This window comes from Equus quagga, unplaced genomic scaffold, assembly GCF_021613505.1.
Source record: "Equus quagga isolate Etosha38 unplaced genomic scaffold, UCLA_HA_Equagga_1.0 146_RagTag, whole genome shotgun sequence".
NCBI lineage: Eukaryota > Metazoa > Chordata > Mammalia > Perissodactyla > Equidae > Equus > Equus quagga.
In genome coordinates, this window is record NW_025796728.1 from 10,818,948 (window position 1) to 10,834,479 (window position 15,532).

The 15,532-nt window shown below is 40.8% G+C and overlaps 1 protein-coding gene across 3 annotated transcripts in view; it reads right to left on the reverse strand.

Moving 5' to 3' along the window:
- The window catches only part of LOC124232972 (protein NOXP20), a 72,705-nt gene that overhangs the window by 30,100 nt on the left and 27,073 nt on the right, over window positions 1-15,532 (reverse strand). For 2 of the 3 annotated variants that reach the window (XM_046649952.1, XM_046649950.1), the window contains exons 4-6: window positions 4,253-4,366; window positions 4,024-4,130; window positions 1,239-1,373 (exon numbers count right to left, since the gene is read on the reverse strand). In XM_046649952.1, the coding sequence (XP_046505908.1) occupies window positions 1,239-1,373; window positions 4,024-4,130; window positions 4,253-4,366 (356 nt within the window). The remainder of the gene's footprint in view (window positions 1-1,238; window positions 1,374-4,023; window positions 4,131-4,252; window positions 4,367-15,532) is intronic. The other variant, XM_046649951.1, reaches the window with a different exon arrangement.

A 15,532-nucleotide genomic window follows, 5' to 3' on the forward strand; every position in this document is an offset into this window, starting at 1 on the left:
GACAAAGGGCCTTCTTGCACTGAGGGATATGAGCTCGGCATGTCCCATCTGAAAGAGCAAGTTCAATATTAGAGTTTTCTATTTGGAAAATAAGATAAATATTATTTTTAATTTTCTTCACTACTGTAAGTAAGCAAAACATAGATTAAACTCTTCATATTGTATTTTTCAAGGAGGGTTGGAAAACCTTAAAGCTGGAAGTATGAGAGGAGAAGCCCATCTTTGCACAGAGTAAGGGAAATATAAATCAAAATTTCAATGAGATAACATTTCTGCCTATTATACTGATACATAATAATGACAACAACACCTACCCTTCCTGAGTGCTCACTATGAGTCAGGTTCTATTCCAACTCATTAATTCTCTCAACAGAGCTATCAGTAATCTCAAAACAAAACATCAGTATTGATGTTACTCCCGGTGTACAGATGAGTAAACTGAGGCACAGAAAGGTTAAGTAACCTGCTCAAGGTCATGCAGCTAGAAAGTGGTAGAGCTGGAATATATGCAATGGGACTACGGACTGAATGCTGTGTCCCCCCCAAATTCACATATTGAAACCTACTCCCCAGTGTAACGGTATTTGAAGGTGGGGCCTTTGAAAGGCGATCAGATTCTGAGGGTGGAGCCCTCATGAATGGGATTAGTGCCCTTATAAAAGATGCCCCAGAGAGCTCCCTTCCACCACGTGAGGGCATGGGCAAAAGATGGTTATCTATGAACCAGGAAGCGGGTCCTCACTAGACACTGAATCTGCCGGCACCTTGATCTTGGACTTCCCAGTCTCCAGAATTATGAGAAATAAATGTTTGTTGTTTACAAGCCACGCCGTCTATGGTATTCTGTTATAGCAGCCCAAATGGAGTAAGACAAATGGCATAAATGGAACAAACTTCAAGAAATTATTAAGTGAATAAAGCAAGGTACAAAAGAGTGTGGTTAATATGCTACCATTTGGTTGAAAAAGTATATACATATATATGTGCATATGTGTATATACATACGTATATATGTATGGCTACCTATATCTATAGCTCTATGATAATTCTGACAGAATCCATAAGGAGCTGTTAACAGTGGTTGCTTCCCATGAGGAACTAAGTGGCGGAAGAAAGAAGTGATTTAGAAACTCAATTTTCACTCTCTACTATTTTGTGTCATGTGCTTTAAAATACCTAATAAAAATGTATTAACTTTATTGACTGAAAGAAAAAATTGCAAAAGTATATAACCCCACCTGAGACAAGGACACAGTTCTCTCCATGAGTGTCTTGGTGCGCTTAAAGCCTGGGTCGCTCTCTGCAAGGACGTTCATGGTTTTCTTGCCGATGAATTCCAGAGCATCGAGACCTCCCGTTAAGACACTTTTACCCTACACATGAGGTAATTGCATGAAATTAGATTTTCATGTTTTGCTGTTTCGTAGCAGTCAGCAACTCCTAGATGGCGCTATCTTCAAATATTAAAATCAATATAAAGTCACGATATTTATCTCATCTGGAGATTTATCATCCATGTAATCCTATTTTCTTTTCCTTGGAAGAGCATATGCCACATAATTTGTGGGACATACAATGTTATTAAAAAAGGATGCTTAGGAAAAACCAAAGCATACGTGGGATTAGTTTTACTGGCTCTGTGTGTACAAATAGATATGTATCTAGGACATAAAATTAATGGGTGACCCAATTTTGCTGTTTTTGCCTGAAAAAATTTTAACAGAATTATTTGGAGTAGTCTATTAAAATGTAACAGAACTATTTGGAGCAGTCTATTAAAATGTCAACTACTCTTGCCAATTTGGGGAATTCTTTAATCGAGGGCCCTGGAGTATAGGACCCTCAGGCTGTTTCAGCTGGTTCTTGCACACTTTCAGAAAGTCGAAATAACCGCCTATAATTAGTATCTTCATGAAATAAGACAAGTTGATTTCCATATACTACGAGCTTTAGAAACGGTTCTATCACACAGTTCTCCTCCTGCAAATCCCTTTGTTTTCCTTTAAAACAAAAAGATGAAAACAACTAAGACGTCCTCACATAAAGCACTCATATAAACAGAACTGCTGACGTTGCTTTGAAGCCTCTTCTGTACATACATTCAAATACACAATTCCAGTTACAATATGCACACACCCGTGTTTTTTCCCACCTTACACGAATTCATATGTTATATTTTATATTATTGCCTATATTCACTTTCCGATCTTCATAACTCTCACTTCAATAGGAATATTTGATTTCACTGAATTAGTATAATTCATTAGCCATTTCCACCTTGGACATTTAGACTTTGTGTTCAGATTTGGAAGCCAATCAATAATACACCATAAAACAGATTTTAAAATACACATACTTTGGGTGGACAATGGAATATCAGTTATCGCACTTTTGCATAATTTGATTTATTTTCTCCTAACATCCTGTGAGGGATTACTTCAGTGGAGAATAAAATAGGAGAAGAAAGGACATAAGGACTTTGAGTAAGGGAATACCTGGTGGGCATGTCTGGAGCTTGGGAAAAGGGAGGACCAGAAGGTTGGAGAGAACATAGAAAGGGATGCGAGGATGCTGAAGACAAACTCAGAGTGCCCTGCGTTGCAGCCCAGGGAGACCACGCATTCATTTCCCAAACCAGAGATGTTGAAAGAGCTCCCTCCCATCTGAACCCTACAAACTCCCCTGTGGGCACACTAGACTTGTATTGCTGCTTGACTTCTAAAACATACTTGCTGCTCCTCCTTCATCCTACTTAGCCCAGAGGTCTTTAAGTGGCAAGGAGAGGAGCCATCATTTCCTATTTCTGGCATGCCCTGACCCCAAAGTCTGGGTAAGATACCCCGATATGTGTGTCCACAGATCCTTCTTCTTCCCACATTACACTGTATTTGCCAGTGGAGTTGTCTCTGTCTTTCAGGATATTATGCCCTCTGGCTTGTCAGCATATGCCCAACATCTAGTATAGTCCTGGCACGTAGTGAGAGCTAATCACCTTTTTTGTTATAATGCATGAATGAATAAATTGGATGAACCATATTTCTAGAAAAACTAGTTAATTGGTTTTATGTAGCAGAAGATAAATTTTTTCTTCCTGAAGATCAGCTAGCTGCCTCATCTCAGTTGGGGTGCCTCCCCCTTTTTTCTTTTTTTTTTTAAAAGATTTTATTTTTCCTTTTTCTCCCCAAAGCCCCCTGGTACATAGTTATGTAGCTTTAGTTGTGGGTCCTTCTGGTTGTGGCATGTGGGACGCCACCTCAGCATGGCCTGATGAGCAGTGCCATGTCCGCACCCAGGATCCGAACCAGCGAAACCCTGGGCGGCAGAAGTGGAGCGCATGAACTTAACCACTCGGCCTTAACCACTCGGCCTTAACATCTCGGCCATGGGGCCGGCCCCTCCCCCTTTTTTCATTATTCATCGGTGTTTTGTTGCCAATAACAAGCCTCTTTAAGAGGCAGGCAGGGGCTGGGGGTGGGGGGCCAGGGCAGTATTTAGTATTATTCAAGGAAGGGGCAGAGTGGGAATTGGGAAGTAGGGATGGGAAAGAATGTTGGTCTTAGTTACCTGGAAACACTTTAGAAACATCTCTGGGATGTTGTTTCTGATTCCTTACTGGTATTTTTTTTTTTGTTTGAATGGCTTTATAATTTTTCAAATTGAAGGTTAAGAGACACAGACCATCTTAGGAAAAACAGCTGTCCCAGCTCTAAGAAAGAACTCTTTCTCCCCACAGCCGGAGGCTGTCCTTTCAGCAATTGGAAAGGACACTGCCTCATTAGACTGAAAAATGTTCCTTCTAAGCAGCTCCTTTCTTTTAAACATAATATATATTTCATTTCACCCTTATTATTTTAGTTCCAAGGTTACGCCTACTCTGTAGGAGAAAGCGTAACAAAACCACGATCCCAAGTGGTGAGCACAGCCACCTCATCTCTGATGTATCTAGGTCACTGGTACATAGAGATATCAAAAGAAGGCACTGGAAGACACCAGGGAAAACAGAGGAAGCAGCTGATGACTTACTGTGTTTTGAACCACGCTGGTGATGGCTGACAGCACGCCCCGAGACCCTGAGGAAGGAGAAGCAGGTGGGCTTTCCGCGGGGCTCTCATCTGTGGCTGCATCTGCTACTAAAGAGAAAAAACCCTTTTAGAGTTCACTGTGCTGACCTAAACTTGACAATCTTCTATTTGTGCACATAGTGTAACATAGCCCAAGTCCAAGAAACCCCCAAAGTAAATATATTACTCACTTTGAGGGACTCCATTTTCGGTATCAGTTTGGGCCCCTTCAGAAGAGCTGGAATTTACACTATGAATCCGCAGGGTGGCCCCTGCTTTTTCCTTGACTGCTGTCAATCCATGACCTGTCAGGAAATAAAAATGCGGTTCATAGATACAATTCAATCGCTCATCTTCCAGAGCTGTTGTCAGCTGTAGGTGTATATCCTGACTGGGAGAAAGTGTGGCGGTTAACAGAACTTCCACAGTGTGGTTCCAATCTGAGCTCAGCTTCACCACTGCCTAGTCAGGTGACTTTGGAGAAGTTACCTGACCCGTCAGTGACTCAGTTTCTTCATTGGGTTGTTGTGAGCAGCAATGAAATAAACATATGTAAAGAGCTCCCAGATATTTTATTATTCCCTTTTGCTTCTCACACCATCTAACTAGCAACCTGGGGTGTCAAACCCAAGACATTATCTGTGAATAGTGTCCTTGTCTGATCCTCTTTACTCTTTTCTAAGCTGCTCAAAGCACCTTTGCATCATTCATTTTTTTGATTCCTTGCAGGCCTAGCCCATTGCGGGTGCTCCATGACTATTCGTTGAACTGAAATCAGTCGAGCCTCAACATACTCTTTCAAAGTTGGTCATTCCTTTAGCATGCAGAGCGCAGAGTCTGGAGCTGATGTGTCAAACTCAAAAGACAAGTCAGTGGGAAAACCAGGAAGGGCATCCAACAGCTCTGACAGTTGTCTTAAACAGTACAGTCCAAACACAAGCTACAACAGTGGTCAGCCAGGTGAAGGGCACTGGTTTTACTCCCTCTGAGCGGGGACAATACCCATACTCCCCAGAGCCCAGCACAGTGGGTATTCAATACAGAGTCAACCTTCTCATTCCTGCACCCCCACCTCCACCCCAACACACAGAGACCACCCTTGGCCTGATAGAGAAATAGTCTTGCCTACATTTTATTTTGGAGAGTTTTTTTTTTTCTCCGTAGAGGCCCCCATGATGAGCTATAATAGCCTCTCTCAGATTTCCCAAACTGAAAGTAAAAATTAACGGTCCTCAGTGCTGTTTGAGTTCTTGAAGGAGAAATAGCATGAGCTGCCATCCTCATGGTACTCATCTCCCCCTTAGCAATCAGGGAGAAAATGAAAGATTTCACTAGGGACCTGGGCAACTTCAGGTTGTTAAAACCAAAGGCAGTAGCAATATTAATATGTGGGGAAAAAAGTCCCACATCATGGCAGGATTGAGAGCCAAAGAGAAGCACCTAGTCGCAGAAGGCATGTTAAAATTACCAGTTGTCCATCTCCCAAATAAGAGAAAGACATGGATGAATCCCAAACCCAAATAGCAGTATTTTATCAGTTGTAACTTTACTTATCAGAGCAATCTCTTTTTTTTTTTTTCCGAAGTCACGACTTTTATTTTGGAAAACAAGCAAAAGAAAATGCAGCCTGGAATCTTCAAACAAGGAGAAAAACCCCATTCAGTGGGACCTCAGGTAAATTTTTTGACTTTGGTTTCCTTGTCTGTAAAGTGGGTTAGCCATACAATCTCCCGGATCCATGCTGAGGGTGAAGTGGGGAGCACACGCTGGGGCCCTGTGGGTGGCATCTGTGTTGGTTTTATTTAGTGCTGACTTGGAGGGTCTTGGGGGGGCTCTCAGGGGGTGAGTCTGGATGCCGCCCTTGCACTGCACTTCCTGTAGACCAGAAAACGTCCTTCTTTAAGACTGACCATGGGATGAGACGCCCGTGAAGATTTTGAGAGCCTCAGACTTCCTTTTGTTTCCGCTGCTGTTGCTGTTTAAACCTCTCTGAGCCTGCGCTTCCTCCTGTGAAGTAAAAGGACTTCCTTGCGGGAGTTCAAGGAGAACGCCCCCAGGCGTGGCTGTGGCACTCTCCCAACTCAGAGCAGGAACTTGCCAAGGTGGCTGGTCCTGATGCTGCTAGGACCAAGGTTGTTATGACGCCTCTCCTCGTGCGGCCTGGGCAGCCCCGCAGGGTTTCTGGACATGCAGAGGCAGGGTGTGTAGAAGCAAGCCGGTGAAGGGCCCCTCTTATCAGAGCAATCTTAACATAATCAGGGCACTGATATTTACCAAATAGACATAAGGCTAATTATGTCCAGTGAGAATCACCTGTCATTATACACTATCTAGAAAACAATGAAACTTAATTTATATTTATAACATTTACGACACTAATTGCATACAGAAATATGTCCATATTCATGTGCAGATCATTAGACACAGTTCAGATTCTTTATTGAGTTATTCGGAAAAAAAAAAGATGCACTGGAACTGCTAAAGCTAAGTCTTGAATTAATTCTCTCTCGCTTCCAACGAATTCCAAGCATTTCGATGGAAACTTACTGGAGTTTCAGTAACATATTTAAGTTAGGATATAATCATCTAACTTATTTATACACCGAGCCCATATTCCTTGCCATCTTTTAAAAACATGTTTTCCAAAAGGAAATAATGTACATCCCAACCTCAGCTAAGATCCTCATCTAGATTTCTGAGGGCTCCAATCAAGGAATAAACGAGTTTGAGAGGGCTGGGAGGCATCTGCCACATCTACTCTGCATAAGCCATACGAGAAAGATGGTTCCACATCCTTCTCTGAGACCACTCAGGGTTTCATGAACCTCACTGTCATTATCTCCTCTTTCCCCTTCTACACCCCGTGCAGCTGAGGGATGTCTGATTCTCTTCCCAGAGAAGAACAGCCTCTCACCATCTCAGAACACAAATGATCACGGACATGTATGCAAAAGCTGCCTCTAGGAAAATTACGTTGTTTCTGGAAGAAAATACCACTTTTATGTGCATATAAATGGGAAGTGTCTGTTTAACAGACATGACAATAGGCTGCAACTCCAACTACACACACTCACACGCACACACACACATTAATAGCTTTACTGAGGTATAAGTGATATACAAAGAATTGCACATACTTAAGGTTTCTCCAGTTATATTTTCTGCTTAACAATTCTCTTTTGTGAATTCTTTTGTTAGTGAAAGTACATCTTTACTGCATTCTACTAGAAACACAAAGCTATGGTTTTCCACAGCTAAGGTTTAGACTCTATGCCACACCCTACTTTGAAGAATAACTTTTAAAACTTTACTTAGTGTGACATCTAGTGCCCAGAATAAGGAAGTAATAAAATGGGGTCATTGTTGCCTTTTGAGTGGGAGTGATTCATTCTCAGAGATATTGACTGGGTTCTACCAATAACAGAGAAAAACAACAAATATGAATAATACCATAGGGTATAGTTCACAGATTCATTCCTTCACATGTCAGGATGAACCCTAACCATCCTCAAAGAAGTAAAACTCCTCCAAATTCCATAGTTCTAAAGATGGAATATCCTTTAACTTTTGACTTATTACAGTAAAAAGAAGGTGAGTATTACAAAGACAAGAATGTTGTATAAATGCTGTGATACTGCATCATTTTAAGACAAATGTTGAATGACTGGCTGGTGTTTATTTATTTTCTTTGCTGAGGAAGATTCGCCCTGAGCTAACACCCATGCCAGTCTTCTTCTATTTTTTTTAGTATGTGGGCCACCAGCACAGAATGACCTCTAACAGAGCAGTGTAGGTCTGTGCCTGGGAATCAAACCCAGACCGCTGAAGTGGAGTGAGCTGAACTTAACCACTAGGCCACTGGGGCTGGCCTGGCTAGTGTTTAATTTATCACATATACTCTAGTGGAAAACTCTAAACTTAGGATTCAGGAGCCTTCTGAAGGAATTTTGGTTCCACTATTTATTAGCTGTGAAATCTTGACGAATTACTTAACCTCTCTGAGTCTCTGCTCTTGTGTTTTCTCTGAAAGGAAGGTTATAACATCTATCTCCTAGGGTTTTATAAGGTCACTGAAGAGAAATACGTGAAAGCCTTGGTACTGGCTTTCACATTTACTGAGCACTTACTATGTCCCAGGCACTGGACTAAATGTTTTTAGTACAGTAAATTATCTCATATAATCTTCTCATTATGAAGTAAGGGATATTATTATACCCATTTCACAACTGAGGAAACTGAGACCTGGTGATGTGAAATCCCTTGCCCAAGGTCCCAAAGCCAATAAGTGGCAGAGGCAGGATTCAAGCCCAGTCCTTCTGACTCTAGAACTCACACACTCAATCACTATGTCATATTAAGAAAGTTTTATATGTGATTTATAGTTGATTAAATGTCAATTTAGTCTCATTTCTATAACTCCTTGGAAATCAAATCCTTGATCAGGACCTTCCTCATTTTTAAAAGACTGGTTTATGCTAAAATTAGGTTGACTTACCCTACCTTGACCAAACAGCAAGGTGAAGGAAGGTCACTGCAGTGAAACCTTCTCTAATCCTACCCCTGCTAGCCATGCCTTGGGTTGACATAGCTTGATGTTTTTAGGATCATCTCTGTGCTGTGGGGCACAGATCCATCCTAAGACACTGTGCTATCTTATACCTCCAGTTTAATTTTTTTCTCAAAAAGCACTGTGATTTCACCAAGCCTCTTCTTGTGAGTTCCACCAAGACCAAAATCCCATTGAAGGGAGGGCTCCCTTCTTTCTGAAAGATGAAAATCATTTGTGGGAGGGTCTCTCTGACGGAGTAGTAACTTAGGGGAGCAAGAGCAGTTCTGGGCAGCACCCTGGATGATTAGGTAGCTCTACCATACTTTCTAGCTGTCTCATACGGTAAAGGACTCCTAACTGGGGCACCAGCTAACTCACTCAGAGGGGTCCCCCTTTTAGATTGCTTTAATTTTTAACATAACCTTTCCTTCTTCATTTCCTTTCTTTCTTCATTTTTCTTTTTACAAAATGGATATATAAAAAAGAATCTTAGGGATCTTGCCAAGATGGCGGCGTAAGCAGACTCTGAATTCATCTCCTCCCACGAACACAACCAGAATACAACTATTTTTGGAAAAATTAACCTGGATAGAGAACTGAAAATTGGATAAAAAGAACCCACACAACAAGGGACAGTCCTGACTAAGGCAGAAAAGGCAGAAAAATTCCTGCTGGAGAGGAAAAAAACCCATGTTTGGGAGCAGCAGAGCTTCTCAGCTGGCCAGGCGGGAGCCACCCTAAGGTACGCAGCCCTCCCTGGAGGAGTGAGGTCCGGAGCGGGGGCTGATACTGCTATAAGCATACTTCAGACTCAGCCCAACTGAGATGGGGGTCTTACTGTCTGGCTTCAATGGCTATTAACTGCAGCTAGGACACCCCCAGAAAAGCTATCGGCTGAAAGCTAAAAAGACCCGGGTCTTAAAGGGCCCATGCACAATCTCAGTGCAGCAACCTAAAATTACCAGAGAGAAGGCTGACAGTCCTTTGGTGAAATGAGACTCACCTGGTGGGCTGTGGTGGCATCTTGGTGAGAAAAGGGACCTCTCCAGAGACTGACATTAGTGGGGGCCATTGTTCTGACCTGGTCCAGGTGTGCTGACACAGACCCCGGTGGGTGATATTGAGGTTCTTCCCTTGGCCTGTTAGCACAGGGGTCTGCCACACCCACTAGAGCACAGATTTTATCCAGTTCAGCCAGGGTAGGTAGCCTGCCCTAGGGACTGGCCCCATTCAATAGCAAGCCCTCAGGCTATTTTTCAGACTGCGTTGACAAGGTGCCTTAATCCTCTACAGGCAGGTGAATGTGTCTGCCTCTGTAGCGCAGGTCCTGTGTGAGGACCAGGTGAACTGTGGGGGGCATTGGTGGAGAGGTGGGGGCCTCTGCAGTGCAGCGTCAGGGTACGCTCCAGGGGTTTGGGAAGTGTGCAAGCCATCAAACCACAAGGGAAGAGAGCAAAAGAAAAAGAAAGGAACAGAGAAGAACTACTAAAACACCCAGGAAAAAAAGTAACAAAATGGCAATAAATACATATTTATCAATAGCTATTTAAACATCAATGGACTAAATGCTCCAATCAAATGCCACAGAGTAGCCAAGTGGATAAAAAAACAAGATCTATGTATATGCTGCATACAAGAGACACACTTCAGACCTAAAGACACTCACAAACTGAAAGTGAAGGGATGGAAAAAGATATTCCATTCAAATAGTAATGAAAAGAAAGCTGTGGTAACAATCCTTATATCAGACAAAATAGACTTTAAAACAAAAACTGTAACAAGACACAAAGAAGGGCACTACATAATGATAAAGGGAATAATCCAACAAGAGCATATAACACTTGCAATTATCTATGCACCCAACATAGGAGCTCCTAAATATATAAAGCAATTATTAACAGGTATAAAAGGAGAAATAGACAGTAACACAATAATAGTAGAGGACTTTAACACTCCACTTACAGCAATGGATACATCATCCAAACAGAAGATCAATAAGGAAACACTGGCCTTAAAGGACACATTAGACCAGATGGACTTAGTAGATATATACAGAACATTCCATCCACAACCCACAGAATACACATTCTTTTCAAATGCACATGGAACATTCTCCAGGACTGATCACATATTAGGCCACGAAACAAGTCTCAATAAATTTAAGAAGACTGAAACAATACCATGTATCTTTTCTGACCACAATGGTATGAAACTAGAAATAAACTACAGGGAGAAAACCAGAAAAACCACAAAAATGTCGAGATTAAGCAAAATGCTACTGAACAACGACCAGCTCAATGAAGAAATCAAAGGAGAAATTTAAAAATTCCTGGAGACAAATGAAAATGAAAATACAACATGCCAAAATCTGTGGGATACAGCAAAAGCGGTTCTAAGAGAGAAGTTTATAGCAATTCAGGCCTACCTCAACAAACAAGAAAAATCCTAAATAAACAATCTAAAAGTGCATCTAAAGGTACTGGAAAAAGAAGAACAAACAAAGCCCAAAATCAGCAGAAGGAAGGAAATAATAAAAATCAGAGCAGAAATAAACGAAATAGAGACTAAAACAACAATAGAAAAAATTAATGAAACCAAGAGCTGGTTCTTTGAAAAGATTAAAAAAATTGACAAACCTTTAGCTAGACTCACCAAGAAAAAAAGAGCAAAGGCTCAAATAAATAAAATCAGAAGTGAAAGAGGACAGATTACAACGGACACCCCAGAAATACAAAAGATAATAAGAGAATACTATGAAAAGCTATATGCAAACAAATTGGATAATGTAGAAGAAATGGACAAATTCTTAGAAACATACAACCTTCCAAAACTGGACCAAGAAGAAGTAGAAAACTTGAATAGACCAATCACCAGTAAGGACATTGAAACAGCAATCAAAAACCTCCCCAAAAATAAAAGTCCAGGACCAGATGGCTTCCCTGGTGAATTCTACCTAGACTTAATACCTATCCTTCTCAAACTCTTCCAAAAAATTGAAGAGGAGGGGAGGCTTCCTAACTCCTTCTATGAAGCCAACATTATCCTAATACCAAAACCTGACAAGGACAACACAAAAAAAGAAAATTACAGGCCAATATCACTGATGAACATCAATGCAAAAATCCTCAACAAAATACTAGCAGATCGAATACAACAATACATTAAAGAGATCATACATCATGACCAAGTGGGTTTCATTCCAGGGATGCAGGGATGGTTCAACATTCTCAAATCTATCAACGTGATACACCACATTAACAAAATGAAGAATAAAAATCACAGGATCATCTCAATAGATGCAGAGAAAGCATTTGACAAGATACAGCATCCATTTATGATAAAAACTCTAAATAAAATTGTACAGAAGGAAAATACCTCAACATAATAAAGGCCATATATGACAAACTCACAGCAAATATCATTCTCAATAGAGAAAAACTGAAAGCTATCTCTCTAAGAACAGGAACCAGACAAGGATGCCCACTGTCACCACTCATTTAACATAATATTGGAAGTCCTAGCCTGAGCAATCAGGCAAAAAAAGAAATAAAAGGGATCCATATTGGAAAAGAAGAAGTGAAACTGTCACTCTTTGCAGATGACATGATTTTATATATAGAAAACCCTAAAGAATCCACTAAAAACCTTATGGAAACAATAAATGAATACAGTCAAGCAGCAGGATACAAAATCAACATACAAAAATCGGTTGCATTTCTATACACTAACAACCAAGTAGCAGAAAGAGAAATTAAGAATACAATCCCATTTACAGTTGCAACAAAAAGAATAAAATACCTAGGAATAAACTTAACCAAAGAGGTGAAAGATCTGTACACTGAAAACTATAAAACTGTTGAAAGAAATCGAAGAAGAAACAAAGAAATGGAAAGATATTCTGTGCTCTTGGATTGGAAGAATTAACATCGTTAAAATGTTCATACTTCCTAAAGCAATCTATAGATTCAACACAATCCCTATCAAAGTTCCAGCAACATTTTTCACAGAAATAGAACAAAGAACCCTAAAATTTATATGGAACAACAAAAGACCCTGAATAGCCAAAGTATTCCTGAGAAAAAAGAACAAAGCTGGAGGTATCACACCCCCTGATTTCAAAATATACTACAAAGCTATAGTAACCAAAATAGCATGGTACTGGCATAAAAACAGACACACAGGTCAATGGAAAAGAACTGAGAGCCCAGAAATAAACCCACACATTTATGGACACCTAATATTCGACAAGGGAGCCAAGAGCATACGATGGAGAAAGGAGAGTCTCTTCAATAAATGGTGTTGGGAAAACTGGACAGCCACATGCAAAAGAATGAAAGTAGACCATTATCTTACACCATGCACAAAAATCAACTCAAAATGGATTAAAGACTTGAACGTAAGACCCGAAACCATGAAACTTCTAGAAGAAAACATAGGCAGTACACTCTTTGACATCGGTCTTAGCAGCATATTTTCAAGTACCATGTCTGACTGGGCAAGGGAAACAAAAGAAAAAATGAACAAATGGGACTACATCAAACTAAAAGTCTTCTGCACAGCAAAGGAAACCATCAGCAAAACGAAAAGACAACCTAACAATTGGGAGAAGATATTTGCAAACCATATATCAGACAGGGGGTTAATATCCAAAATATACAAAGAACTCATACATCTCAACACCAAGAAAACCAACAACACAATTAAAAAATGGGCAAAAGATCTGAACAGAGATCTCTCCAAAGAAGACATACAGATGGCCAACAGGCACATGAAAACGTGTTCAACATCATTAGCTATCAGGGAAATGCAAATCAAAACTACAATGAGATATCACCTCACTCCGGTCAGAATGGCTATAATTAACAAGACAGAAAACAACAAGTGTTGGAGAGGATGTGGAGAGAAGGGAACCCTCATACACTGCTGGTGGGAGTGCAAACTGGTGCAGCCACTATGGAAGGCAGTATGGAGTATCCTCAGAATATTAAGAATAGATCTACCATATGATCCAGCAATCCCACTGCTGGGTATTTATCCAAAGAACTTGAAAACACAAAGGCATAAAGATACACGTACTCCTATGTTCATTGCAGCAGTATACACAATAGCCAAGACTTGGAAGCAACCTAGGTGCCCATCAAGGGACGAATGGATAAAGAAGATGTGGTATACATACTCAATAGAATACCACTCAGCCATAAGAAATGATGAAATCCAGCCATTTGTGACAACATGGATGGACCTTGAGGGTATTATGCTGAGTGAAATAAGTCAGAGGGAGAAAGTCAAATACTGTATGATCTCACTCATAAGTAGAAGATAAAAACCACGACAAACACACACAAAGCAATGGAGATTGGATTGGCAGTTACCATAGGAGAAGGGGGGAAGGCAAAAGGGGTGATTAGGCTCACACGTGAGGGGATGGACTATAATTAGTTTTTGGGTGGTGAACATGATGTAATCTACACAGAATTCAAAATACATTATGATGTACATCTGAAAGCTATATATTGGTATAATCCAATGTTACTGCAATTAAAAAAATAACAAAAAAAATTTTAAAAAAAAGGATCTTGGTAGGCATCTAACATATAAAATAGAGGAAGATGGGCACAGATGTTAGCTCAGGGCCAATCTTCCTCAGCAAAAAAAAAGAGGAGGATTGGTGGTGGATGTTAGCTCAGGTTAGCTCAGGGCTAATCTTCCACACACACAAAAAAAGAATCTTTAAAAAAAAAAATCCCATAATCTCACTTCCCTGATAGATCTGGTTGATTTTTAAAATAATAATATTTATAATATTAGCAAATTCAAAGAGTATAGAAACAGAGGCTGGCCTGGTGGCACAGGAGTTAAGTTTGCACGTTCTGCTTCTCGGTGGCCCGGGGCTCACCGGTTCAGATCCCGGGTGCAGACATGGCACCGCTTGGCACGCCATGCTGTGGTAGGCATCCCACATATAAAGTAGAGGAAGATGGGCATGGATGTTAGCTCAGGGGCCAGCCTTCCTCAGCAAAAAGGAGGAGGATTGGCAGTAGTCAGCTCAGGGCTAATCTTGGTCAAAAAAAAAAAATGTATAGAAACAGAAAAGGTGGACCAGACTCTTTCTCCCTAGGCAGGTTCCACTGACATAATAGACAATAGAGTCTATGAGCTTATAAGGGCTTATGGAAATATTTAGGACCTGAAAAAAATTATTGATTCTAAAAGATAAAAAAGAAAATTTGCAAAATAGAAATTAATATTTTTTTATGTATTCAAAATGTAATATTAGGTCAACTCATCAATTATACTTCAAGTAAATTCAACTCTTACATGATTATATATAAATTATATATTTAATGACAGACGTGGATGCATTTTATTATATTTGCTGTGATATAAGAGACACTTCCAAAAGAACGCTCAAAGTTCTCAGAAGACTTAAAGTGGTCCTGCCCTCCTTCCCGCTCCCACTGCCCCATTTCCCGCTAAAAAGAACAACTTCAATTTGTTTCTTTTGATTCCTTTCAGGAAAAATTTCAAAAAAGCATCTACTACATCTAAGTGTTCTGGACCTGGCTTTTTCCACTTCACGACAGTGCAGTGGACGTCTCAGCACACGCAGACACGGGTGGAGGCTGGTATGCTGCCCAGGGAGCACCATGCTCATTCTCCCACTGCTTGGAGTGTTGTCTGCTGACAGCTCTCAGCTGAATGCGTCCCTCCGAAGTGCCCTTCACCAAAGGGAGTCAGTTTCCCCAAGACTCTACTATAATGACTGGGCAATGCAGGAGTTGGTGATACAAAAGCCTGGCCCTGTGCATTAATGGGGGACATCTCTGAAGAGGCACCCCAAAGCCCAAGTTCCCTGTGGGATAGGCAAGGCCTCTGAGGCAGCTGCATTGCAGTTCGACTTCTTCCTTGCCCAGCGCTGCTT